This window comes from Anguilla anguilla, chromosome 6 (genome assembly GCF_013347855.1).
Source record: "Anguilla anguilla isolate fAngAng1 chromosome 6, fAngAng1.pri, whole genome shotgun sequence".
Classification (NCBI taxonomy): Eukaryota; Metazoa; Chordata; class Actinopteri; order Anguilliformes; family Anguillidae; genus Anguilla; species Anguilla anguilla.
In genome coordinates this window covers 6,507,166-6,534,665 of record NC_049206.1, presented here as the reverse complement: position 1 = coordinate 6,534,665, position 27,500 = coordinate 6,507,166, and the positions used below count along the sequence as shown (strand labels likewise).

The 27,500-nt window shown below is 47.9% G+C and overlaps 2 protein-coding genes across 2 annotated transcripts in view; both read right to left on the bottom strand.

The window, feature by feature from the left end:
- Positions 1–1,653: 1,653 nt before the first annotated feature.
- On the bottom strand, positions 1,654–4,957 carry LOC118229461. The gene is made up of 2 exons (XM_035421426.1): positions 4,495–4,957; positions 1,654–2,756 (listed from the first exon to the last, which is right to left on the bottom strand). Exons 1-2 carry the CDS (start codon positions 4,633–4,635, stop codon positions 1,773–1,775), a joined length of 1,125 nt encoding a protein of 374 aa, XP_035277317.1. The 5' UTR covers positions 4,636–4,957; the 3' UTR covers positions 1,654–1,772.
- A 3,121-nt stretch (positions 4,958–8,078) lies between these two features.
- Positions 8,079–27,500, bottom strand: part of LOC118229568 (collagen alpha-5(IV) chain-like) — a 26,874-nt gene continuing 7,452 nt past the window's right edge. Inside the window, exons 14-52 of the mRNA XM_035421627.1 lie at positions 27,225–27,269; positions 26,710–26,772; positions 26,555–26,599; positions 26,067–26,120; positions 25,797–25,838; positions 24,670–24,751; positions 24,546–24,581; positions 24,102–24,281; positions 23,476–23,556; positions 23,258–23,344; positions 22,923–22,993; positions 22,582–22,770; positions 21,890–22,061; positions 21,214–21,306; positions 20,685–20,789; positions 20,109–20,203; positions 19,389–19,539; positions 19,031–19,144; positions 18,468–18,632; positions 17,732–17,818; positions 17,481–17,609; positions 17,211–17,309; positions 16,735–16,824; positions 16,124–16,263; positions 15,803–15,929; positions 15,613–15,693; positions 15,057–15,155; positions 14,445–14,492; positions 14,185–14,367; positions 13,357–13,487; positions 13,081–13,153; positions 12,807–12,881; positions 12,175–12,300; positions 11,628–11,723; positions 10,944–11,156; positions 9,991–10,168; positions 9,405–9,519; positions 8,852–9,024; positions 8,079–8,175 (exon numbers count right to left, since the gene is read on the bottom strand). Coding sequence (XP_035277518.1) covers positions 8,097–8,175; positions 8,852–9,024; positions 9,405–9,519; positions 9,991–10,168; positions 10,944–11,156; positions 11,628–11,723; positions 12,175–12,300; positions 12,807–12,881; positions 13,081–13,153; positions 13,357–13,487; positions 14,185–14,367; positions 14,445–14,492; positions 15,057–15,155; positions 15,613–15,693; positions 15,803–15,929; positions 16,124–16,263; positions 16,735–16,824; positions 17,211–17,309; positions 17,481–17,609; positions 17,732–17,818; positions 18,468–18,632; positions 19,031–19,144; positions 19,389–19,539; positions 20,109–20,203; positions 20,685–20,789; positions 21,214–21,306; positions 21,890–22,061; positions 22,582–22,770; positions 22,923–22,993; positions 23,258–23,344; positions 23,476–23,556; positions 24,102–24,281; positions 24,546–24,581; positions 24,670–24,751; positions 25,797–25,838; positions 26,067–26,120; positions 26,555–26,599; positions 26,710–26,772; positions 27,225–27,269 — 4,212 coding nt within the window. The 3' untranslated portion in view covers positions 8,079–8,096. The remainder of the gene's footprint in view (positions 8,176–8,851; positions 9,025–9,404; positions 9,520–9,990; positions 10,169–10,943; positions 11,157–11,627; positions 11,724–12,174; positions 12,301–12,806; positions 12,882–13,080; positions 13,154–13,356; positions 13,488–14,184; positions 14,368–14,444; positions 14,493–15,056; positions 15,156–15,612; positions 15,694–15,802; positions 15,930–16,123; positions 16,264–16,734; positions 16,825–17,210; positions 17,310–17,480; positions 17,610–17,731; positions 17,819–18,467; positions 18,633–19,030; positions 19,145–19,388; positions 19,540–20,108; positions 20,204–20,684; positions 20,790–21,213; positions 21,307–21,889; positions 22,062–22,581; positions 22,771–22,922; positions 22,994–23,257; positions 23,345–23,475; positions 23,557–24,101; positions 24,282–24,545; positions 24,582–24,669; positions 24,752–25,796; positions 25,839–26,066; positions 26,121–26,554; positions 26,600–26,709; positions 26,773–27,224; positions 27,270–27,500) is intronic.

Genomic DNA, 27,500 nt, shown 5'->3' with positions numbered 1-27,500 from the left:
TGGGGGGGTGAAAATTTCAAATGCGATCTTTATTGCTTCTAACGAAACGCTTAAACACACTTTTTTTCCGTAATGCGGTTTAAACACGCCAGACGCAGTGGGAGAGGGTGTCACCTCATTAATTTTACGCTCGGGCGGGCTAAGAAAGCTGTTTGCAAGCAGCGGGAAACAAAAGCCGCGGAATAACAGCGGAGGCCAGCGCGTGTAGCTCGTAGGGTTCTTCGGTGATTGATAAAGGCGAACGTGATCGCTGTGATCGCGACTTCTTCCGAAATGAGGCGAAGCCCCGTGGAGACTCACGGAGATGCGGCGTGTTAATGGTGTCATTTTTTTTTCTTCCGGCGCGGCACGATCTTCAGCCGCTGCCGTTTCTGTGCGTTTGCGAATGTTAAGGGGGGCTTGAGGTTGTGAATAGCCATGGCCTTCTTAGGGAGTATGACAGCGCTGTGGTGACTAACTTCCAAGCTCAACGGGCTGCCAATTATTCCCCCTGTTTGTTCAGTGACAGTACAAACACATTATACCAACTTTCAGCATGAAACTTATTAACACAGTGGCTCTCTGTCGCACACACACATACGCACACACATACATAAACACACACATAAACACAAAAATGCAATATAACTGAATATAAGCTCTTACATATACACAGACACACACAAAACAAATATAACAACATACTCATAAATACATCTCCTACTCACCTCTCGCTCTCTCTCACACGCACACACAACACACACATTTTATTTCTTTATTTAGGTCCACATTTATAAAATACATCATAAGGGCCCAAATATATTTCAGTTGCTGCTGTCACACATACACACAAACACACACACACACACACACACAGAGAGAATTAAAGGAATGGACTTTAAGTTTAATTGGATTCTCTGTTTGCTGGTGGAATGAATGGATTAGTCTCTCATCAGCCTGAAAACTCACGAATTTCACGAATACCTCTTTCAGCCAGAAAAAGATGCATACGAATATTGTATTTTATGGATTTGAAATTAAAAATGTAAATATAGCTTATCAGAACAATCAAATATATTGTGAACGATTCCATGCAAGTATGAGACAGTGTGGCATAATGGTGAAGAAACTGAGAGAAGCAGGGTTTTAAAAAATGTTTTTTTTTTTTAATTCAGCATTCTAGAACTCCACTGCTTTCAGTTACCAGTAGTGATTGTTACATCAGCATTAGAATGTTCAGTTAAGAACATTCTAATCACTTATTTGTGCTCGACACTTTAAAGGGCCCATCGTTTTTTTTGTGTGTCCACATGTCTCAAGACAAGGGGATCAAAGCTGATAATTCTAAACTTTTTAAAAAATAGGGTTTATTATTCTACTTTTAATTTATTTTCTCTTACATATTACAGGATCGTGATTTTCATTATGGAGATAATGGTGATGATGGTGATGATGATAATGATGGTGATTAATATTATTATTATTATTGTTGCTGTTGTTGTTATTATAATTTTTCTTATTATTATTAGGAGTAGTAGTACTAATAGTAGTAGTATCAGCAGTAATAGTATTGATAATAACTATTGCTAGCATAGTATTATTATTATTATTACTAAGAATATGTGAGTGTACATAAGAGAGAGAGACTCGCTGTCATCCACACAGACAGAAGCGGAGAGTTTTTGTTGTTTTTATTTGACACATGTCTCAGATACAGAGCTGAGGGTCTGCAGGGGTAGGGAGAGGGGGCGGAGCCTGGCAATTGCAGAGTGGGCGGAGCCTGGACTGTACTCTCAGCAGGAAGTGAAACTTTTCCAGTAGAAGCTTTTGCAGCCTGCTTTTCTTTCGCGGGGAGGAAGGGTGCTCGTGCCGTCTGGGGCGTGGTCCGGCTCAGCATCAGCGTCCTCACCCCTCTCCCCAGTAGGCACGCCCACGCCCACCACATACACCTCCACCTCTGGGGCCACACCCACTCCCGGAGCCTCGTCTTCCTCGACCACGCCCACTCTAGACACCTCGAACTCTGGCTCCACGGCCGGGACCCCGCCTTCTGAGACCACGCCCACTCCGGACACCACGATCTCCGAAAGGAAGACCACGCCCACTCCAGGCACCCCGTTCTCCGGGGCCACGCCCACAGCAGACGCCTCACCTTCCTGGGCCGCACCCACGCTCGGCACATCAATCGTTGGGATAACGGTCACACCCACTTCAGGCACCACAATCACACTCTCCTGTACCACACCCCCATTGGATGAGGCTATCTCACTCTCCTGTGCCACACCCCCATTGGATGGGGCCATCTTACTCTCCTGTGCCACACCCCCATTGGATGGGGCTATCTTACTCTCCTGTGCCACACCCCCATTGGATGAGGCTATCTTACTCTCCTGTACCACACCCCCATTGGATGGGGCTATCTTACTCTCCTGGACCACGCCCATGCTCCCCATGGAAGCCTTGCCCTCCTGGATCACCTTGGAGATACTTGTGTTCCCAGCAGGCACCTGGATCACCTTGGTGATGCTCCTGTCACCAGTAGGCACCTGGATCACCTTGGTGACGCTCCTGTTCCCAGCAGACACCTTGCTGTCCTTGGCCACGCCTCTTTCGGCTGCAGGTGTCTTGCTCACCTGGACAGCACCGCTGTTCGCCGTAGGAACCTGGACCTCAGGAGTCCCAGATCGCTGTGCTGTAGATGCTTTGCTGTTTTGGGCCAAACCTCGTCTTTGAACGACCTGAGACATGAGAGCTTCTATCATCTGCTCTCTCTGGTCCTGAAGCAGGGAGGAGAGATGGACAATGAGTGTCTCACACACACACACACACACACACACACACACACACGCACACGTGCATGCAAACTCGCACTCACACATACACACACACACACACATGCACGCACACCCACACACACACACACACACACTCACACACACACACATACACTCATACGCACACGCACACACACACACACACACATCCACACACACTCACGCACACACTCACATCACACTCACACACACTCACACCCACACACACCCCCTCTCCCCGCCCCACCCCCCCCCCCCCCCCCCCCCCCCGCCCCGCTCCCCCCTCCCAAACACCCACACACACCCAAAAGACAGGACTTATTTTACATAACATAAGATATTCAAACCGCCTTTTGATGATCACCATTGATTTTCCAGCATCCAATCCTCCTCTTAAGTTGGAGGGTGATAATCAGTTTTGAGGAGGTAATTAAGTGCTCATCGACTTCAAGCAGTCTAAAGACCCATTCAGACCGCCAAGTAATTAGTTGGCTGGAGCTCGGCGGTTCAGTTATCCATTACTCCGTAGAAATTCTCTCGAACAAATTAAACGGCATCCTTATACTCTCAAGGCTGTAGTACCTGTTAAAATTAGTTCTGCGCTATAAAGCAATGCATGGTACAGGAAACAGAAAGAGGGCTTAAATGAGAATGCAATGCGTCAAATGCGCAGGGAGAGCTACAAAACTGTTCCACTATCTTGTCTCAAAATAGCAAAAGAAAAAATCTTTTTTTTTTAAGTTAACAAATGATACATATTAATTGCATACGAGGCTCACGGCATGAAGCCTAATGTTTCTCGAGGGAGTGCTGGACAGGCACACAGAGGAACAGCAAAAGTGGAAATTAAAATGCAAATGTGGGGTTTCCTCAACTTGCCCGGCCTCCTCCTCCGTCTTACTAACAGGCTGTAATTCCCTACAAAACACATTTAAAGTCACAACCACACTATGAGTTGGTTATGAAGCTTAAAACTCAACAGGCATCTTCCTACAGATCTTTCCTTAGGTTCCTATTGCCTGGAAAGGAAGCAGGAGACCTCTCCATCCCTACATCAACTTTCTCTCTGTCTCTCCTTCAGGGAACCCCTGCAGCCACTGGTAGAGAAGCACTGCCTGAATGGCTTAACATACCAAGGCGAGCAATGCACACATGCAGCTGAATTCATTCACAAAATAGTATTGCTGTGATACGTGCTTTGGTATGTTTTAATTCACAGTCTAATCTTTGGAAGAGTAGGTTTTTTTCAAATGTTCTTTTTTTTCCCAAAATGCTAAACCAGTGTTCTAGAACTCCATTGCTTTACTGTTATCTGTACTGATTGCTACATCAGCATTACAATGTTCAGTTAAGAACATTCCAATCACATGCATGTGACCTTGCGCACTGTAAGGTTAATATAATCATTTTGAGTCTTGGTCACTTACTGCAGAAGGGGTCAGTTATAAAATTTGACACTTTGACTGAAATGCCGTGTCTTTGATCGCCTTCTGGAAAATTCCCACACGAAAACTGCACATGACAAACAAGGAACTGAAGAAAAACCAGCAGACCCCCCCTGACACTAAAAAAAAGAAAAGATGAAGAGTTTCTCATTCAAAGTCTGTAAACATCTCCACATATAAAGAGCCCTCAGACGAGTCCCAAGTTCCCGCACACAGCCCCGTCATCTCGCTAGCGTCGCCACGGTGACCCCGCCTACCTGTGTTGCCGCGGCAGCAGCGCGAGCCTTCAGGAGGAGCCTCCGGTGGCGCGGCGTGGGCTCGGAGGCGACGGCGAGGCCGCAGAGGGCCAGCGCCAGGCCCAGCAGGGCCAGGGAACCGGGCGTCCGCAGGGCGTGCATGCTTCTGTGGGGGAGAGTCTGGCCTGCACCGGGGCGTGACTGAGCTGGACCTGCGTCGGGGTGGAAGGCGGTGAAGTTCGGAAAACGGGGTGTCCCGGCGGCCCTTTTTAAAGGCCTCGCCCCCCCCACCTTCCTCGGGTCACGCCGAGGGGGCCCCGGCTCCTCCCTTCCTCCCGGTAACCGCGGCGACGGCGGAATCCCGCGCTCCGAAGTCGCTTTTACGGGCGCGGGGATCTTGTTGACATTCAGGAGTGCACCGCGATAGAAACTATTAGCCCACGCGGCGTCCGTCACTTCGCTAATGTAAAATACACACAACCGAGAAATGCCTGCATCGCAAAAAAAAGCCCCTTCGGCCCGGAAGAAAGGTGTGTGTGCGCGTGTGGGGGGGCCGGAGCAAGAGACGGAACATTCAATTACGAACCAGGTTATTGTCCTTCAAATCCTTTTTTTTTTTTTGAGTGGGAGGAGGAGGAGGAGGAGGAGGAGGAGGAGAACAAAAGAGAAATCTCTGCAGCTATTTGCGTAGCCACTAAGAGCCGAGCTGAGAGCTTTCCTCTTTGCGTCACGTGGCGAGGAAGACAGAGAGCGGACACCGGACACCAGAAGCACTCGCGCATGCATCCTGCCCGTCTGCTGAGCACACAAAAAAATGTATTGATTTTTTATTTATTTATTTATTTTTTTGAAGATTATTCAGACAAGTCTGCGACTATACACTGACACAATACGCATACGCAGATCGCGCAGGCATCCGCATTAATCATCTGTTTTCTTGGACTTGCATGATCAAGAAATGGATGAATAAATAAAAAAAACAGAGTAAGCCTAGAATTAAACAATCGCAATCTACGGCCTATAGGTGTACACACAAAATCATGCCTAACTTAACACATTTGTACATGATCACATTGCACATTAGTGCGTATGTATGTATGTATGTACAGTGTATGTACAGTATATGTATGTATTTATGTACAGTGTATGTATGTATGGATGGATGGATGTATGTATAGCATATGTAGGTATGTATGGATGGATGTATGGATGTATGTATAGCATATGTATGTATGTATGGATGGATGTATGGATTTATGTATAGCATATGTTTGTATGTATGTATACTTGTATGTACAGTGTAGGTATGTATGTATGTATGGATGGATGTATACTTGTATGTACAGTGTAGGTATGTATGTATGTATACTTGTATGTACAGTGTAGGTATGTATGTATGTATGTATGTATGCGCATGAGTGTGTATGTGTGTGTGGATGTTCATCTCAGCAAGAGTATCTACGTGTAGCCATATAATAGTGAAGGTGGGCGTGTGTGTGTGTATATGCGGGTCTGTGTATCTGGATGAAGGATCAGCGTCTGCAGACTGCTGAGCCGTGTGTCTCAAACTTTATGTTTTTAATTTCAGCCGGCAGCAGTTTTTATTATTTTTAATTCCGAAGTTCATCTCTGGCCGGAGGATCAATTTTCCTAATTTGCCGTTCTTCACCGTTCCTGTCGTGGAACAAACTTCAGCCTCACATATTTAATTTCCTGACTGGAATGAGACAACATCGCTTGAGCACAGAGCACAGAAGAAACTGAAACTCACTTAAAAAAAAATTTTTTTTTTTAAACGATTTAATGTGATGCTCCGTGGCGGACTTATCATAAATTACACCAGCTAGTGGTGCATTTTCTGACCCCGGGACAGTGTTTCAGAATGCGTCTGTCACGAGCGACGCTGTGTTTGTCCACATCAACGGTTTCTCAGCTGCAACGTGGCTTTGGCGTTCATCCTGACGAAGACAGCGCACGTTGTGGCGCTTGGGAGATGACTCGACAATTTTTTTTAAAAAGGGGAGATGTCACGCAGGAGGTCGTTGGTTGTCTATAAATCAGGGGTGACCAACCCCGTCACTCGAGATCCACCGTCCTGTAGGTTTTCATTTCAATCCTAATTTGGCACACCTGACTCTACTGATTGGCAGCTCGAGGAGATCTCCAGCTGTCGAATGAGCCGATGCTCTGTTAGGGCTGGAGTGAAAACCCCATTGTACGGGATGGTAGATCTCCAGCCCTAACTTGCTGACCATAGCCAATGCTCGCTGGGTGAACTGGACTTTATGGGCCTCATTCACAATACATGCGTACGATCACATTTTGATCGTAGCCTGTGTGTAAGAACGTTTCCAAGAACATTTCAGCATTCATCTTTTTTTTTTTTCTTACCTGTATTTGCTCATGGCTATTTCCTTATGCTAATCACATGAACATGGCAACGAATATAATGAGGGCCCCATCACCGTGAATTATTTCTGATTTGGAATAAAACATGGCAACACAGCCTTCACCAGAGCCCTGGAAGATATGCGTTCCATTTTACCCGTTAAGATGCACATTCTCACTGAGAAGAAAAGAAAAAAACTGAGAGGCAGGAGTCAAAATGTCTATTTAATTTAAAGTTTAGCGAGAAATTAATTAACAAATTCCACCATTTAATCAAAAATAAGAAAATGACTTTCCTCTAAACCTAAACCGAAAAACCTCTGAAGAAAACCTGCGCAGAATAATTGAATTCTTTGTATTTCAGGACTCGCAGATAGATCTCACAGAACACTTTGAAAACATAAAATATCAAGCTGAAATTTACAGATAACATGCCACCACAGTGAATGTACACGAATCCTGCGTGATTTAAGTGCTGTACAGCTGCTAAGAAGGCTCACATTTTTTTAAATGTCAGATAATTATGGAAATTTAGCAAGACTGACTTATAGTAAGAATATGGTTAGAGTTTGACTGCGTGGTTGGAAGGTAACAATGTGCTATTACACAGTATTTTTCCAAAAATACAATAAACAAATGGTTGTAGTGTCACCCGTGTGGAGAATAGCCTGCTGGAAGTATACTATAGTATAACGTAGCATACCTGATGGATAAATTATGTTCATATAATTGTGCTTCCGATATGCTAAAGTGTACTATTTTTTCCACATGAGCGTACGGGGATATGCCCTAGCTGAAATAAAGTGTTGTGGAAAAAGCCGTCTGGACACTGTAGCGAAATAAATATTTGCTGTTCAATTACACCACATTACGCTCGGAGTTTTAATTTCACACCCAGCTGAATCGCATACTTGAGATGAGCTGCACTATCGTTGCCAGACCAGATCCCGTCCACTCAGCTCTCTACTGCCATCCTGTGGTCATGTTGGAAATGAGACTCTCCGGAGCTGCTTCCTGTTTCTGTAGTGCAGGATTCTTCAGATGCAGTCGTGATACAAGTGTGTGAGCAAAGTGTACGATATGGCCATCACTTTTTATTTTGTCACTGGTAGGAGGAAATTATATTTTAAGTCTAAATATAAGACATAAATACTTGTTATGATTGACTTATTTTTGGGTTTTTTTGCGATTCAGTCTACAGGGGGCCCCCACCCACCCCCCCCCCCTTTCTTGCACTACTGTTTCATGCAGACATGGCAGCGACTGATGACGGTTTCCAAGTTTGGCCTCTTCACCGTCTGAGAAACTGGCTTCCTGCACGAGACAAAAACAATATTGTATTTAATACGGCGAGGGACTATGCAGAACACAATACAATTAAATACAGGACTGTACTTAAACTAAAACATAGGACTCTATTGGACTGAAGGCAGGACGGTACATGCAGTGATATATTTCAACAGACCACAGATTTCTAAAACACTTAACACAATACAATACTGAAGATAAACATAGATGTGTTTATCCAGAGGAGCAGCCTGGAGCAGTGGTCAGAGCAGCAGTGTGAATCAGTGGACAGAGCAGCAGTGTGGATCAATGGTCAAAGCAGCAGTGTGGAGCAGTGGTCAGAGCCCCAGTGTGGATCAGTGGTCAGAGCAGCAGTGTGGAGCATTGGTCAGAGCAGCAGTGTGGAGCAGTGGTCAGAGCAGCAATGTGGATCATTGGTCAGAGCAGCAGTGTGGAGGAGTGGTCAAAGCAGCAGTGTGGAGCAGTGGTCAGAGCAGCAGTGTGGAGCAGTGATCAGAACAGCAGTGTGGATCAGTGGTTAGAGCAGCAGTGTGGATCAGTGGACAGAGCAGCAGTGTGGATCAGTGGACAGAGCAGCAGTGTGGGGCAGTGGACAGAGCAGCAGTGCGGGGCGGTGGTCAGAGAAGCAGTAGTGTGGAATTTGCTTCTCTTAGTTCTATTGTTAAGAGGCAGACAGACAGACCTGAACACATCGTCAGGGTCGAGGGAGGCCAGCCAGTAGCTGTAAGAGTCGGGGTAGTAGTTGCAGGTGCCGCGTCCGTGGCACTCGATGAAGGGAACCTGCCGGAAACTCTCCAGACAGGAGCCCGGAGAAGCCAATGGCTGCCCAGAGCCTTCAGCCCCGGCCGCCGTTTGCTGTGAGAGAGAGAGAGAAAGAGAGATCGGGGGGGGGGAGAGAGAGAGAGCATCAAATTGCACGCTTTGTTGATTTTCCAAGTGAAAAGTTAACACAACCTCTGCATGGAACAAACCAGAACAGAACACACGTATTTCCGTAAATTGTAGTGCACAATTTGAAACGCGTGCCTGTTTAAATGCGTCGCTGTCGTTGTTGTTGCCACGGTCACCGCTCGCCTGGTGCGGACTGACAATAACAGACAGAGAAGCAGTGACAAAAAAAAAAAAAGCTTTTCGGGGACAGATCGCCGTCAGTCTCTGCCGTAGACTTTTGCAGCGTGTGCCCGTATCAAGAGGCGTGGCCAAAGACTCTGTGCGATTTGAGTGGCAGTTCCTACCATGGCGAAGGAGAATCCGGTCCACAGGGAGCCCCAGCCCTGGGGACAGTCCGGGGTTCGAGTGGTCTGGCTGTGGACGGCGATCGTGTTCCTGCTGGTCTCACAAACCGAACACCTGGAAGAAAGGGCCGTACGGAATTGGGGGGAGGGAAACTCAGCCCCCTCTCCCCTTTCTATAGTATCCCTACCATGTCATTTATTCAATTAAAAAATGACACCTTCGGGATCCCCCTGTGCAAACTGAACAGGTCTAAGCACTCCTTTGTTCCCCTGTCTATAAACATTAATTGGTGGTGAGAGAGGAGAGCACTCACAGATACTCAGGCACGAGGCGGTAACCACAGAAACGGACTGCTAAAGCATACATCGCTCGTGTCATCTGACCGTGAGAGCAAACATTTCATTTCCGTCGATTCTGGAACATAACCGAAATTCGATTTAATCGACTGAAGGTTCCTCATAGAATGCGGGCACTTTTTTTTTTTTCCAGTTAATTGAATATCGGTTCCAGAATAGATTCAGTTGACATGGAAATGACCCCTGAACCCCCTGTGGACACGGCCCTTGCCGTAAAACGCCACTGCACCTGCTGATGAACTTGTGCAGGTCTTCAGCAGGAATTAGCTCCATGCTTCTGGGCGTCTCCTCGGCGGTGGAGAGCCAATAAGAGTAGTCATTTCGAGAGGCGTAGCGACAGGTCCCCTCGATGTCACAGAACAGGAAAGGCATGGTGCTGAAGCGACTCAGGCAGCTTCCCAGGGTTCCTGAGAGAGAGAGATGATGAGGTCATCAAAAGGGGACGGAGAAAATGTAGCCTTGTGCACACGCAAGTGCGTATGTACATATGCGTGTGCCATCTGGGTGTGTGTATGTGTATGTATGTATGCATGAGTGTATGTATGCATGCTTGTGGCAGTGTTTATGTGTGTGTGTGTGTGTGTGTACGAGTGTGTGAGAGTGTGTTTGTGTATATATGTGTGTGTGTATGCATGCTTGTGGCAGTGTGTGTGTGTGTGTATGAGGTGTGTCAAACGACGACTGAAGACCCACCTCTTCAGGCTGCACCTCTCCCCATCCCTTCCCCCCCTGTAAATGACTAAACTTAGGGTTGTAACTAGGCAGCTGTTTAATAGGTGACTTAGTTGATGCGCCAGTCTTAACGACTACTTGTATTTTTATTTATTTTTATTTTTCCATAGATTGCGTTGTTGCCGTTCTCGTTGTTAGTGTTAATCAGTTTAACCACCAGGGTCCAGGTTGAACTATGCGGTTGTTCCCTGTACTTGGACCGGTACTTCTCTCTAGGGGTTTCGTCATACTTGTTCCTGGTTATGGTTATACACTTTGTTGTACGTCGCTCTGGATAAGAGCGTCTGCCAAATGCCTGTAATGTAATGTAATGTAATGTAATGAGTGTGTGAGTGTGTGTTTGTGTATGTATGCGTGTGTGAGAGTGTGTTTGTGTATGTATGTGTTTGTTTATGTGTATGTATGTGTGTGTGTATGTGTGTTTGTGTATGTATGTGTGTGTGTATGTACCCAGGTCCTGTCCATGCCCCCTGTCATTGGCGTTGATGTAAAGTAGGGAGTATCCGGAGTAGATTTTGGTGCTGCCCGTGGGGCACTGGGGGTCCTGGGCCGTCTGACTGTGCCGAGTGATCAGGAAGCTCTGTGCGCGCGTGGACGGGACCACGCCCCCTGGGAGGCCCCGCTGGCCCTTCCGCCCGGGGGACCCCGTGTCCCCCAGCTCCCCTGCGGGGCAAACAGACACCAGGACTGGGGGGTCAGTTCCATTTCAACAGTCAGGTCTAGAGCTGAACCGAAATAGAGTTCACATGTGCTCGCACAAACACACAAGCACGTGCACACACAGATGCACACACATATACACTCATGCATGCACACACATGCGCCTACTCACGCACACACACTCACACGTACACGCACACATACACACACACACACATACACACACACACATACACACACACGCATACACCCACACACACACATACGCACACACACACCCTCCCACACACACACACACATACACATGCACACACACACATGCTCACACGCCCACACACACACAAGCAGGCTCAATCTCTCACCACAGACACAAAGACCACTAGCTCCTCCATCACAGAGTCGCTCTGTAACTCTCTCTCTCGCTCTCTGTGTCACAGAAACGGCACAAACAGCACGTGGATTAGTCAAGCCCACCTGGCAACCCCGACCGGCCTCTTTCTCCTTTCGGTCCCGGAAAACCTGGGTAGCCGGGGCGACCGTGCCTGGAGACTCCCCTGCGCCCGAGGACCCCTGTTTGGGAGGGGGGGGACAGGGTTACCTCACACGCGTCACCCAGACAGCCACGAATTACAGGTGGGATACCCACGTTAATGCAGGGATTTAGCAAGGCTGCAGGAGCACCACACTGGCAGTATGTCACATTTTACAGAGCAAAATAGTCAGCAACAAATCAACTCTCAGTGAGTAACTTCAAGTACTAAAAAAAGTTGTCAGTTTTTAAATGATATTTGTGTGTGTGTGTGTGTGTGTGTATGTGCGCATGTGTATGTACGTGTGAGTGTGTGTGTGTGTGTGCATGTGTATGTGTATGTGTGTGTGTGTGTGATTGAGTGTGTGTGTGTGTGTGTGTGTGTGTGTGCATGTGTATGTGTGTGTGTGTGTGCATGTGTGTGTGTGTGTGTGTGTGTGTGTGTGTGCATGTGTGTGTGTGTGTGTGTGTGTGTGTGTGTGTCTCCTCCACCTTGAGGCCCTTGTTGTCCTGGGGGACCTGTGGGGCCCCGGGGCCCTGGAAATCCTGGGTCTCCAGTTGGCCCTTGGTCCCCTTTGATCACAATGACTTCCCCCGAAACTGCATATCCCTTTGGGCCTGCAACACAAGAGACACTGCAGGACTCTACATACACAGGAGAGACACACTGCAGTACCCCATATACACAAGAGACACACCCCAGTACTCTGTATACACAAGTGACACACTAAAATAATCTATATACACAAGAGACACACTGCAATACTCTATATACACAAAAAACACATTGCAGTATTCAATATTTTCAATAACACACAAGAAACACACACTGCAGTACTTTATATTCATAGAAGACATTACAATATCCCACATGTGCTTTACATGTAATAAATGCCCATCAGCCTTGTCTATGTGTACTAGACAAACACTACATGTCTGCATGTAGATCCCTGTGTGCATATGTGATGCCTGGTGATGAACACTATTTTTTATTTATTGATTTATACGTGTCTTCTGTCCGAAGTGTGTGGGACCTCATTGTCTCCCTCCACACAGTCTTGTGGCTGCGACTGTGTTAAATGGGCATTCCTCTGGGTCACATGGTGCACGGCAACCTTCCCTACCTGGTGGCCCTGGGGGCCCCTTCTCTCCGGCGGGCCCTTTGAAACCAGGATACAAATTGGCATCTCCTCTCTCACCTACAGCAGGACGAAATGTTGGAGGAGCTCTCAAAACTTTTAACTTGAATTTCCATCCACTACCCACAGTATGGTGAAATTATGCATGACATGAATTAAGATTATATTTGCTTTATGAATTTTCTCATACGATTCTATGTGGATAAAACAATGAGGGAGGGCACTGCTGGAATTTAGGGCAATTCTGGAGTTTAATTACCGACTGGTCCTGGTTGTCCAGCGAGCCCCATTTCACCTTTGAGCCCAGGCGAGCCGGGGCCTCCCTGTTCTCCCTGTCGACAAACGGACGCGTGAGCCAAATTTCCCCCATAGGGCTGTGGAAAATCACTAGGCACTTTCGAGAACACAACCTGTAAGTTCCAGAACATCGGCCACGTGTTCCAAAAACATCGACGATGCATTCCAGAATACGAACCGCGTGTTCTGGAACATCAGCTGTGTGCTCCGAGGCGGCGCCCATTCCCCTCAGACTCACCGGCTGCCCAAGAACCCCAATGTCGCCTCTGTAGCCGTTTGGGCCCACTGGTCCAGGCCAGCCCGCTTCCCCCTTATCTCCTTTATAAGCTTGTGATGGAGGACCGGGTGGGCCTGGTGGTCCCTGTGGTCCTGCAGAAGGGGGGGGGGGGGCGATAGTTTAACAGTGAATTACATACAGGTACAGAGAGACAGGCAGCCAGAGATGGGCAGCTCATCATTAACAAACTGATGCAGTAGTGCAGACAGACAGGTAGAGCCACAGACAGACAGTTAGTGTCAGACACAGACAAGTAGAGTCACAGAAGTGTCAGACACAGACAGGCAGTGTCAGAAACAAACAGGTAAGGTCACAGTCAGACAGGTAGAGTCAAAGACAGACAGGTAGAGTCACAGACAGACAAGTAGAGTCACAGACAGGTAGAATCACAGACAGACAGGTAGAGGCACAGACAGACAGGTAGAGGCACAGACAGACAGGTGGAGGCACAGACAGGCAGGTGGAGGCACAGACAGGCAGGTGGAGGCACAGACAGACAGGTGGAGGCACAGACAGGCAGGTGGAGGCACAGACAGGCAGGTGGAAGCACAGACAGGCAGGTAGAGGCACAGACAGGCAGGTGGAGGCACAGACAGGCAGGTAGAGGCACAGACAGGCAGGTGGAGGCACAGACAGGCAGGTGGAGGCACAGACAGGCAGGTAGAGGCACAGACAGACAGGCAGTGTCAGACACAGACAGGTAGAGTCAGACACAGACAGGTAGAGTCAGACACAGGCAGGTGGAGGCACAGACAGGCAGGTGGAGGCACAGACAGGACGTCTCCTCACCAGGGACTCCAGGACAGCCGTCCGGCCCGGGGTCCCCTTTCGGCCCAAAAGAACAGATCGCATCTGCCCCAGGGTTGCCACGGTAACCAGGAAGTCCCCTCAGACCAGGCGATCCTCTTTCCCCCGGGACTCCTGGTAGCCCTGGTGCGTCAGGCCCAGGACTTCCTGGTTCTCCTTTCTGACCTGAGGAGGAAGTGCCCGCTCAGACAGGAAGTGTGTGTCTACGAGAGACAGCGCCGACAGCAGCAACGAAGACTCACCGAGCAGGCCCTTCTCCCCCCGCACGCCTGGGCTTCCGAGCACCGCCCCTGCAGACAGAACAGCCCTTTATGACCTCTTTGGGCATATCTGCACCTGATTCGCTGGACACTTAACGCATCACACAGCCTATGTGAGGAGACGGAGGGTGTCGATGCAGGGTAGTGGAAAAGCTGTTGGGCTCCTGACTCGAGTTCAAGTCCCGGGTGAAGCGCTGTCCTGGCACGTTTGTGTGTAAGTCCTGCCTTCTAAGCAAATATATTCAATTCAAATTCACGTGTAAAACACTTTTTTTTCAGAGTCTGTAGTAAAGACACGTCACTAGAAAATAGGAAAACAGAAAATAGGAAAATTGGGAAAGACCAAGGTCTTGAACACCAGCCAGCGATTATAGCTCAGCATTTTAGACTGTCTGGTAAAATAGACAGTCAATGCCTAGAGGATTAGTATATTAATATTGTGGTGTATAGTGTGTGTACATTAATATGCAGGACACACTCTGCTGTGTAGTGCAACAGAAGCGTCACAGCTGGGATTTGAACCTGTGTCGGTCAGGTGCAGCGCCGCCCTATTGCACATTGCCGCTCAGGGTACCCCGTGTTCCCCTTCCTCACCTGGCTCTCCCTTCTGTCCCGGGGGTCCCGGAATGCTGTCCTTTCCCTGGTTTCCTTTGAGTCCCCTAGGCCCCGGAATTCCAGGAGTCCCCGGAATGCCTGTGGAGACGAGGCACAGTCACGTGCGCCAAAGCACAATTAAAAACCAAGTTTAAGTCACATAAACAGAGTCAAAAAAAAATTCTCAGTCACAGTCACATAATGCTATAAACACAACTGAATATAGTCATGCAGCCGTCACAGTTACACAAAGCTACACACAACCAAAAATATTTGAACAAAGCCACAAACATGCAAGCATGATTGAGTCACAGTTGAATACAGATTACGAGTCACACATCGTAAAGTGAGGTCATAGTCACGAGAATAAAATGCAAATACACAAATAAACACGAGAAAACAGTGTCACACCCAAGTCGCGGAAGAAACACACAAGTCACAGTCGCAGAAACTTGTACACAGAAGTTAAAGAAAAAATCGAAGCGCGAGCTCGTTGTTAGGGACGCGGCAGCGCAGAGTCAATGCCGCGGGCCTGACCGTGACTTGGGCAACAGACCTGGTGGGCCGTATGGCCCCGGAGGCCCCGGTGCACCCTGGGATCCGCTATACCCCTGCCCTCCGGGGATCCCCTGGGGTCCTGCATTGGGGGGGGGGGGGGGCAGAGCAAGAAGAGAGAGAGGATGATCCATATCAATCCTAATAAGGAGGGTAGGAAAAAAAGAGAGATAGAGGGAGATAAGCTGAACCTGGATCTCCGGGGGGGCCTTCGTCTCCTTTGTCTCCAACGCTGCCATCGAGGCCAACGACCCCTGGGCTCCCCAAAACCCCCTTTTCACCCTTCACACCATATAAACCTGGATATCCAAGCTCTCCCTGTCCGAGAGAGAGACAGAGAGAGAGAGAGAGAGCGAGAGAGAGGGGTGGGGAGAGAGAGAGAGACTTTCACTTTCAATTGCTGAAGTGCTGAAACACACCAAAAAACAACAGACTCTGTAGCCTCCAGCTCTAATGTTTCAGGTCTCCGGTTAGCGTCCTTATTGTCCTATTGTTTTGGTTGGTGCTGGTACCTTCGGGCCAGGTGGTCCTGCTGGACCGGGCCTGCTGAAGCTGGGCTCTCCTTTCACTCCTTTCGGTCCACGTACACCAGGTGCCCCAGGTGGCCCTCCTCCCCCGGGCACACCTGCGGTTCCCTTCTCTCCTTTCAACCCTGGTGAAAATAAATCCCATCACCATTTCTGATAAGGTCTGCCTAAGCTGTCATTTCCCTGCACCCTGAGGGTGTGTGTGTGTGTGTGTGTGTGTGAACTTGTAATACTATCTTTGTGGGAACCAAATGTCCTCACAAGGATAGAAAGACGAGAAAAATTTACCTTTTTGGGGACTTTTTGCTGGTCCCCACAAGGTCAAGAGGCTGTTTTAGGGTTAGGACTTAGGGTTAGGGTTAGGGTTACAATTACGTTAAGGTTATTGTTAAGGTTAGGCATGCAGTGTTTGGGGTTAGGGTTAGGGTTCGATGTTACGGAATCAATGTAGTCAATAGGAAGTCCTCACATGGATGGCAGTACGAGACCGTGTGTGTGTGTGTGTGTGTACATGTGAGTTTGTGTGAAAATGATGGAGTGTGTGTGTGTATACATATACGTGTGTGAGTGTGTGTTACTGCAAGTATGTTTCTAACCTTGGTGTCCCCCTAATCCACGGTCTCCAGGGGAACCAGGATCGCCAGGTTGTCCAGGAAACCCCCCAAGACCAGGCTCACCTGGAGCACCTGAGTAGAGTCACATACTATCAAATCACATACACATATACCCTCACACACTCACTCTCTCTTACACATACTGTACATTCACACACAAACACCGATGCACTCACACACACAGACACAACCACACAAACATCCAAACAGACATATACTGATATACTCATAAGCTCTCACACACATTCTATCTCTCTCTCTCTCTCTCTCACACAAACACACATTTACTCACAAACACAAACATTCAAACATACACTGATGCACTAATACGCACTCATACGCACACACGTACTGTAACATACTCTCTCTCCCTCTATCTCTCTCTCTCTCACATACACACACACACACACAAACACACAAACACACACGTGTGTGGGAAAAGGGGAAAAGGCAGGGACCTTGTGTGCCATGCCTTCCTGGTGTCCCATTCCTCCCATCTTGTCCTCTGGGTCCTTGATCACCTGCATTCCCTTGCACACCAGTAGGCCCCTGCTGACCTATCAGGGAGCAGCAGAGTGTCAGCAGAGAGTCCACAGACCACACCCACTTATGTAATGAGTAACTGACTGGAGCTGAAACTGACTAGTAAATGCTGGTAAACAGGTTGCCTTGGTAACCAAATGGCCTAATTTTTTTTTTAAATGAGGCCTTAGGAACGCTTGCAGTACCTGGGGGACCGGGGTCACCTTTATTCCCCACGACAATGCCCTGTGGTCCTGGTATTCCAGGGGCTCCAGTATCCCCCAGCATTCCTTGGCTTCCTCTGAGGCCTTCCGGACCAGAAAGTCCCGGAGACCCTGAAAAATGGGTGCATCAAAATAGGTGCATCACATTAGCATTGCTATTATAATCTTAAACATGATGACGGTGATGATGATAATGATGATCAGCAGCAGCAGCAGCATCGTCATGGTCTGACCTTTTGGTCCTGGTGGTCCATCATATCCAGGAGGTCCATCTGGTCCATATCCAGGGGGGCCTGGGATTCCAGGATCTCCCAAGGGGCCTGGAAATTACAGACAGACAATGCTTTACCTGATCATCTGCCTTGAGAAAACACAGAGTGGTACCAGACCATCTGCTTGAGAAATCACAGAGTAGTACCAGATCATCTGGCTGAGAAATCACATAATAGTATCAGATCACCTGCTTGAGAAATCACAGAGTAGTACCAGATCATCTGGCTTGAAAAATCACAGAGTAGTACGAGATCATCTGACAGAGAAATCACAGAGTAGTACCAGATCATCTGCCTGAGAAATCACAGAGTAATACTAGATCATCTGCCTTGACAAATCAGCGCAATACCAGATCATCTGGCTGAGAAATCACAGAGTAATACCAGATCATCTGCTTGCGAAAACACTGACAGAATAATAGCAGATCGTCTGCCTGGGAAATCACAGAGTAATACCAGATCATGTGGCTGAGAAATCACAGAGAAATACCAGATTATCTGGGTGAGAAATCACAGAGTAGTACCACATCATCTGTTTTAGAAATCACAGACAGAAAAATACCAGCTCATTTTTTTGGGAAATCACAGACAGAGCTTTACCAAATAATCAGCCTAGATCACAAATAACAGCACTGTGGTGACTGGACAGGTGCCATAATTAGAGTCTGTAGCAGCCATTGATCAGTTCTTATGTTACCTGGAAGTCCAGGAAGGCCATCCGACCCAGGGACACCCTTTGACCCGAACGGTCCTAGCCCTCCAGGTAGGGAAACCCCAGGTGGTCCGATCTCCCCTTTGGGTCCAGGCTGGCTGAACCCAGGAAGGCCCGGCTCGCCCTTCAGCCCCTTCAGCCCTCGAGGTCCTGAGAGAGAGGGGGGCACGAAGAGCAGCTAATCCAGTCCAGTGGGCGTAATGACGGTTCTTCACTCCGTAAAACACTCCACTCCATGTTTTATGTGTCACCCGCGCACAGGCAGCACAGTGGCAACTAGCGAGGCACACCTGGTTAATTGTTTTGGAAATCTTTAAAAAGCCATGGGGAACAGCACGTCCATAAACAGTATAAGGAAAAGCTACACGTGTTTGCATGGAAATACCACAGAAGAAGACACAGGCGTAGCACCCAATGGGAGTAAGGCGTGGATGATCGTTATATGAAATATTACATGCGTTTAATGTCTTTATTAGTGATTTTGTCCCATCTGTAGGCTGGACTGAGGGCTTGTGGGTGTTAAATATGTTTAAGTGACAGTGACTTACCTGTGAAACCCCACTCTCCTCTCGGCCCAGGAAGTCCCTGTGGACCGGGAAGTCCATTTTGGCAGGGCGCGGGGAGGCCAGGTGGGCCTGTGACACCAGCAACCCCTTTCTCCCCTGAGGAGAGAGTGCAGACACTAGTATATGTGTGTGTGTGTTTGCATGTGCATTTGTCAATGTGTGTATGTGTGTGCGTATGTGTGAGTGTGTGTGTGTGTTTGTGAGTGTGTGTGCGTGTTCGTGTCCGTGTATGTGTGTGTGTGTGTGCGTGTGTGTGTGTGTGAGTATGTGCGTGAGGATGAGTGTGTCTGCATGTGTATTTATGCACGGGTGGGCCTGCATGTGTTTCTATGTGTGTCACCTTTCACTCCAGGTGGACCATCTCGTCCTGGACTTCCAGTAGGGCCAGGAAACCCCCTCTGCCCAAAATCTCCTGGGGCACCAAGGTCTCCACTCGGACCTGGGGGCCCCAGCCTACCCGTGGGCCCCTGGGGGCCAGACTCCACATAGCCCTGGGGACACACAACATGCTCTCTCACTGCACTGTCCTGCCGGAGATCTCAGCCTGCTGGTACAGGACGCACTAAAGAAGAGGAGCCCTTTACAAGCAGTGCCAAGGGTGTGCGGTCCAGGTGTGGCAGCCTCACGCTAGGCTGGGTACATGCAGTAAAACTACTCATTTCAAACTGTGTGACAATGCACTTCATTTTCACAACACATTTACTGTGTTACTCAAGTGCTTTTTGGTCATACGGATAGCTATACCAGTAACATACAGTCCAGTATGCAGTCCAACTGGGCATGACACTATACTCTAATATCCTACGATATATCATGAACAGATGGAATATTTGTAAAATATAATGATAAATATATGTTACCACGGTGTAATGTACTGTAATGTCTAAACGTGGGCAATACATTGTATTGCCAAGTGAAACTGATACCCAGTTCTTTTTTGAACCACACTTGGGGTGCGATTCTGGGTTGTTGGGTTGTCAGTTACTGGGTTGTTTGTTTTATTCCTAGGCCTGGATCACTGAACAGATGTATGTGTATGTGTGTGGCAGTCGGCTCTGACCTTTTCACCCTGGAATCCAGGGAGTCCCGAAATGCCTTGCAGTCCTGGCGCCCCAAACCCAGGAGCACCTGGCTGCCCGGGAGGGCCTCTGTCACCTGTGGAAACAGGACGTGGATCTGTTACAGGAAGTAAATCTGTCACAGGAAACAGATCTGCCACAGGACACAGATCTGTCACAGGAAGTAAATCTGTCACAGGAACACAGATCTGTCACAGGAACCAGGTCTGCCACTGCAGCATGCTTATGCAGAAGGCTTCCACACACGCACACACACACATACATACACACATGCACACACACACACACACACACACACACACAGATGAACATGAATATGCACATACAAACAGACAAACACGCACACATATGCACAAACTCACACAGGCGCACAGATGCAAAGTCACACTCAAACACAGATGAGGATGAAGAAATAAAAGTGAGATTAATTTATAAATAAAAAAATATTGATCACAGCAACAAAAAAAAAAGAGATTCATTCCACACAGTGGTCTGGCTCATGCAGGAGTTGGCAGCATTGTGAGGTCATAGACATATCAGAGTGACATCATTCTTACCTTTCTCTCCTGGGATAACTTGCTGTGTTCCAGGAGTGCCCTTTTCCCCCTTATCACCAGGAAAACCAGGTAAACCTGGCACCCCAGGATAACCAATACCTATTCCTGCAAGACCAAAAACACATACATACTGCATGAACCCTTACAAAAATGGAATGCACTGCAATACACTGAAACAAAAGCTAGCATCAAGAATTGCAACGCTTCACATTATATTGTTATTTAAACAGATTATTGCTGTTTGGATATTACAGTTTATTCCAGTTTATTTTTAAAAATCCATGCTAAAAAATGCATTCACCAGTTTGTTCTCCAGACACTTTCAGCAAATTACAGTACATTCAATTTTTCAAAGGGAAGGCATAGACAGTAGAAGATTCCAGATTTTATCAGCCATACATTTCTTTGTCCAAAGCTGTTGTGTTGTGTTAGTTATTACCATAGCGTTCATATGGTTTTTATAATAGTATTCCAATCACAGACCCACCATACTCCAAACTTCATACCGAAACTTCACTCTTGCACCTACCTGGTGGACCAGGCATCCCTGGGTCACCCCTGTTTCCTTTTGGACCCGGGTCTCCTCTGTTTGTCAAAATATTGCTGGGATCCCCTTTTTCACCTGAGAAAAGAGCAATGGCATCATCTCAGTGCAATACGTAGTGAACAATTTTGCGGTGAAAAGTTGGTGAAACGTCGTCTAGGTGTTCAGGTGAACACCCAGCCATATTTGATTGAAAGGTTTTCTAGCCGACTAGGATGTAGCCAGGCTATATCCAGGTAAGACCTGAGCTATACTGGAGTTAACCAATCTGTTTTTGTCAAAACACCTCTCAACCTAGATTTGCACCCCTCTAGATTTCTGTTTTTGCTTACTGGGTCATTTAGATTAGCCATCTCACATTCCTAGTCCTGGAGAGTCACAGTCCCTGCTGTTTTTTTTGGTGCATTTCAGCTATGGCTGCAACATTTTGGGGAATATTCAGGAGTCAAAAAGTCATCTGATGTTCCCCCAAGTGTAAATCTGCAAACCCTCCTATTCTCAAGGACCAGAGTTTGAGATCTCTGATTAAGAAACCTATAACCACAAGCCATTGAATCCATTACACCACAGAAATTGATTGGATGTCTTCTCAGGTGCATGTGCATGTGTACCTGAGAAATTCTCAGGTGTGTGTGCTCCTGCTCTTCTCCCACACTCATACCTGCTGCTCCAGGTGTGCCCGGGGTGCCCTCCACCCCTCGATTGCCCTTCTGCCCTGGAACGCCGGATGGCCCAAAACCTGGCGGCCCTGGGATTCCTGTTAGACCCTGGTTTCCTTGACGACCAAGAGACCCCGGAGGGCCCCGTTCCCCCTTTGAGCCTAGCAGCCCATGCTGAAACATAAGCAGCCAATCACATCCATGTTATAAACACTCCTACAGCTAATCACCACACTACACTACAGTAGCGCCTCAAATAAACAGCCAATCATCACACTTTCTCTGCATTACATAATAATACTACACTACATACTCCAATTTAGCATAAGCACTCCGTGGCACCAATGGAGGCAGTGCTATTGAAATCTATTCCTCACCACCAGAGTATACGTTAACAAGAGAAGAACTGTGAATCAGACACACTATTGTCTGTAAGGAGTGAGCAAAATCCACAATGATGTACACATCGTATTGCCTCAAGATAAGTGCTTGGTATAAATCAACAGAGAAAGACATTTCTTACTGAAAAATAATTCAAGCTGTATCCCTGAGCATGCCTAAACAGTTAGTCGCATTCTTAATTAGAAGCATTGAGTGAAAGATCTTCAATGGATGTAATTGCGACTATCGAACAAAGTTGAGTTCAACGTCCATTCTTGTTCTTCGAGTGCAAAGATACAGAGGCTGGACAAACCGAATCGCCCTTGGGGCCCCGTTGGCCCTTGGCCCCTGGGTGTCCATGGCGCCCCCGTGCTCCGTGTTGACCGGGACTCCCCGGGTATCCTGGGGAACCTCTGTCACCCTTGCCTGCTGGCCGAGGACTGATGCCTCCTTCCCCCTTCTGCCCTGGGTAGCCTGGAGGACCTGGTCTTCCATCTGGGCCCTGCGGTGCAAGCCAGCATAGGGATACATCCCAAGGAATCAACCATAGAACCATAAGGAATCAACAATTACATCATTGCCCAAAGACACAGACTTGGAAAATCCACCATAGAGACCAACAGCCTGACCTGCTGGTAGCATGGGCGAACTCACCGGAGGACCTGAGGGACCCATGAGTCCTTTGATTCCCATGTCTCCCTTCTGACCAGGCTGTCCATTCCAGCCTGGGAAAAGAAAAGAAAGAGAGATTGAGGAAGCCTAAGGTTGTGATTATTTTTTTGTTTCTTTTTTCTTTCAGCTCACAATTAGCAACCAACACAGACACAAGAAACCATGTGATGTGAACAAATCGTGTAAAACACTGTCTTCAGTTAACACTAATATACCAGCATCCTGGGCCTAATCATGCTAATCACTTCCTGTCCTGAACAACTACGCATCATTTCCTGTCTCTCATCAAGCGTTAGAATGTTAAGGAGAGGTGTTACCGGGTTGTCCTGGCGGACCAGGAGGCCCAGGGAGACCGAAGAGCCCAGTTCCTTTCCCAGAACAGAGACAGGACACTCCCTTGTCCCCTACAGCGGAGAGAACATGCTGCTCAGAACAAAAGTCCCAAATCTACCAAGCGAAGGCCAACAAAGGGAGGAGACAGGGTGTCCAAAATACACCACGCCAGCCTGACTATGAGAGAAACAATGTTACAAACCTTTGTCTCCGGGCCGACCCATCAGTCCTGGTTCCCCCAGAATTCCCTTCTGGCCCTTTGGCCCTCGAGGTTCCGGAATGCCTATCAGTCCATCGATGCAAACAGAAAAAAAAAACATTTAAGGCAGGGACCTAAAACTCAAATCCTGAGGGGGGCGCTGTGCCTACTGGTTTTTGATGTGTTTCTGCACTTGAGTGCTTAATTCAAGTCATTCATTGGCTAGAGTTGGCACAACGTGTTTCCAAGACCTAAACTGGCTGCTGACTGAAAGGAGAAAAGAACATTCCAAAAAACCTACTTTTCAAGCAGATAATGCATGTGAAAATATGACCAATAAGCAGCGGACAGTATATGCACTTATGCACTGAGCTGTAAGTGCACTTACACAGTGAGGACTCTAGGCTGTAAGTGCACTTACATAGTGAGGACTCTAGGCTGTAAGTGCACTTACACAGTGAGGACTCTGGTCTGTAAGTGCACTTACACAGTGATGACTCTGGTCTGTAAGTGCACTTACACAGTGAGGACTCTGGGCTGTAAGTGCACTTACACAGTGAGGGCTCGGGGCTTACGCTGTGGTGACTACGGGCAGTAAGGTCGCTTATGCATCCATGATTTTGGGTTACCTGTCCTGGGGCCTGGGGGGCCTGGGGGGCCTTGGTCGCCTGGGGGACCAGGGTTCCCTGGACGTCCATCTTGGCCTGGGGGTCCTGGGATGTATCCATCAGAATCACCCTTCTCTCCCTTTGGGCCAATTAGACCCGGGGGACCAGGGAGCCCTGGAGGCCCCTGGGAGAACCTTTCACCTGTGGAGAAAGACAGTATGTGTGTGTGTGTGTGTGTGTGTGTGTGTGTGAGTGTGCGTGTGTGTGTATGGGTGTGTGTGTGAGTGTATGTGTGTGTGTGTGCGTGTGTGTGTGTGTGTGTGTACGTGTGTATGTGAGTGCATGCGTGTGTGTGTGTGTGTGTGTGTGTGTGTACGTGTGTATGTGTGTGTACGTGTGTATGTGAGTGCATGCGTGTGTGTGTGTGCCTGCATGCGTGTGTGAAGGGGATATCAGGGTCATTACCTGGGGCTCCTGGATGTCCAGGAAAACCATCTTCACCTGAAATAAAGATGAGGAAGATGGTTATAGACACTGATTGGCTGCTAGTGACAGGAGGGAGTGGCTGAGAGATGCACGCCAACCATACCTGGGGGGCCAGGTGAGCCTTTGGGTCCAGGTGGTCCAGGTATTCCCTGCCGCCCTTTGCTGAAGTTCCCTACCAATGTCACCTGTGTGAGGGAACAGGTGTGTTCAGTTAGGCTCAGTTTCTCATCTAAAATACCTATAAATCAGATGGTCTGTGTCGGATTAAATTCCATGGTGTAGTGGATTATTGTTTCCTGAACAATTCCAAAGGCTCTGGTGCATTCAAAAAAAAAATTATTGAAAGAAAATAAGTTGGATTAATTTGAGTCCATTTTTTATCAATCAAAACATTAAACATGATTTGCTTTCCAAACTTATACACTCAAAAACTGTTTGCTCTCCCCATGGCCACACACACGCAAAGGCACAAATTCACCAGTATCTTGAAGCCACTTAAGGGAAGGGGGTATGGGCATCAGGGCCGAATCAAAGGGGGGGGGGGGGGGCTGTGCTGTGGCTGTTTTCGAATCAGCATACTTGCCTAGTACTGAGTATACATGTTGTATATGCCCCGTATGCAGCTTGTATATTGAAAAGAAAGCAAGTAAGCTGTCTCAGACACGGCCTGGGGCCCTGTTTCGTGAAGCGGGATTGTAAATGGTAAATGGTAAATGGACTGCACTTATATAGCGCTTTTATGCAAAGCGCTTTACAATTGATGCCTCTCATTCACCCATTCACACACACACACCAACGGTGAAAGGCTGCCATGCAAGGTACCAATCAGCTCGTTGGGAGCAATTAGGGGTTAGGTGTCTTGCTCAGGGACACTTCGACTTGGAGGATGATTGAGTTAGCTGGATAACTGCACTGAGTGAAAACTGGAACCCTCCAAAATCTGGAACGTGGACTGCTGTGAAAAGAGCTGTTCCGGGCTTTAGTCAGTGCAGTTATCCAGCTAACTGAGTAATCCTGCTTATTGAAACTGGGCCCAAGTCTACATAATGACGCATGTGAAGGATGTGTTCAAAGCTGCATCATGGACAGGACCACACCATGCACTCCTGTCGACTAGGACAGCCAGACGGCTGGATTTAAACCGGAATGTTTAGTTCTCATTCGTGCAGGATAATAATAAAAAATAAGTTATCAATAATGATAATAATAAAAATAATAATAATCACTCACCGACCCTGGAGGGCCTGGGAGGCCTGTTGAACCTTTCTCTCCCTAAACGTAAAAACAGAGCGTCATACACACACACACACACACACACATGCACACACACACACACACACATGCACACAAGCATGGACACATGCACCAGCTCTCTCTCTCTCTCTCTCTCTCTCTCTCTCTCTCTCTGTCTAAAGGGTCACCATTCTCAGACCCATGGTCGCAGTGAGGATGACCAGAATCACGCATTTAAAAGAAGAAACAGAAACAGTGACCTCTGACCTTTGACCCTGAGATCCCCAAGGCACCTGGAATCCCCCGGTGTCCTTCGTGACCCTGCGGAACACACTCAGATCAGCGCAGCCAATGGGAGAGAGAGAGACCAGCACACCGCAGATCTGACGGGCTGAGGGATCTGGACTGCAGAGGTGCAGACAGGTCACGGACACGTTCGCTTGCGGGTGGGTGACGATGTGGTTGGCAGGTGGTCGAGGTGAGGCTGAGTTTGTGGGTGCTTGCCCTTTAGTGTAGCTGGATCATAGTGAAATTTGTGGGTGAGTGGAATGCGGCTGTGCATGTGGACAGCAGACAGGTGGGTGAGTTTGCCTGCAGGTGAATTTATGGGTTACCGCCATGTGTTTTAATTGGCGAGTTAGCCGCGACGTGTTTGAATCAGTTGGCGATCCGTGTATGTGGGTGAACTGAAGGGCGGTTGACGTGTGTTTGATTTGATGAGAGGTTCACATGTAGCAGTTTTTTTTTTTCCACACCTCCAATCCAGGCAGTCCACGGTTGCCATCTTTGCCGAGTTTCCCCTGAAAATGGAAAGTTTGTGAGAAACGTTGACCCCAAGCTATAGGAATGATGTAAAAAAATAAATAAATAATTTTAAACCCCCCACTGCGGTTATCAGACGGAGCTGTACCTCACCACCTGGATCCCCAGGGTCCCCTTTCACAGCCGTCAGTGCTGAGTGTCCAGGACGACCCTGATCCAATGCGTACAGACATGTGAGCACGCTACTACAGACAGAGCAAGGGACAGAAATACCACTATACAGACAATATTACAGACAGACAGGGAGCCAGACAGACAAACAGGCAGGCATACAGACAGACAGACGGAGGGATAGGCAGGCAAATAGGTTAACACACTCTTACAAATTCTCAGACAAAAAGATGAACTTTTTAACAGGCAAGCAGTCAGTATGACAAACAGACCCCCTTTTAGCACACACAGACAGAACTGCCTATTTCCAGGCACAGATAGACACACATACAGACTGACAAACACATAAAGACAGACACAAGCACGCAGGGGTCACCGTGTGTATTACACAAGCTATGGGGATTTTCTGAAATAGTTTGTACCTGAATATTAGGGTGTCCCTGAAACTTGTACCAGAAAATTAGGGTGCCCCTGAAATGAAAGTGTACTTACTGGGGTTCCTCGGCAACCCTTTTCACCCTTTACGCCTGGGTCCCCCTGCAATGAGAGTGACCAGCGGTCACCTGAGCCTCAAGAGACACCCCCCTCCCAAAACCTCCATCCACCCCCTGCCCCGCCATGCCAAACCTTTCATAACCTGCACTTAGAACCTGCCAAAGGTACTTTCCTAATCCCTAAACAGCACTCACCATGTGCTTACTCCACCTTTCAGACTCCTGTCAAAGCTAAACTTTGGTTGGGCAAGTCTGCACCCTATTCTACCCTCCA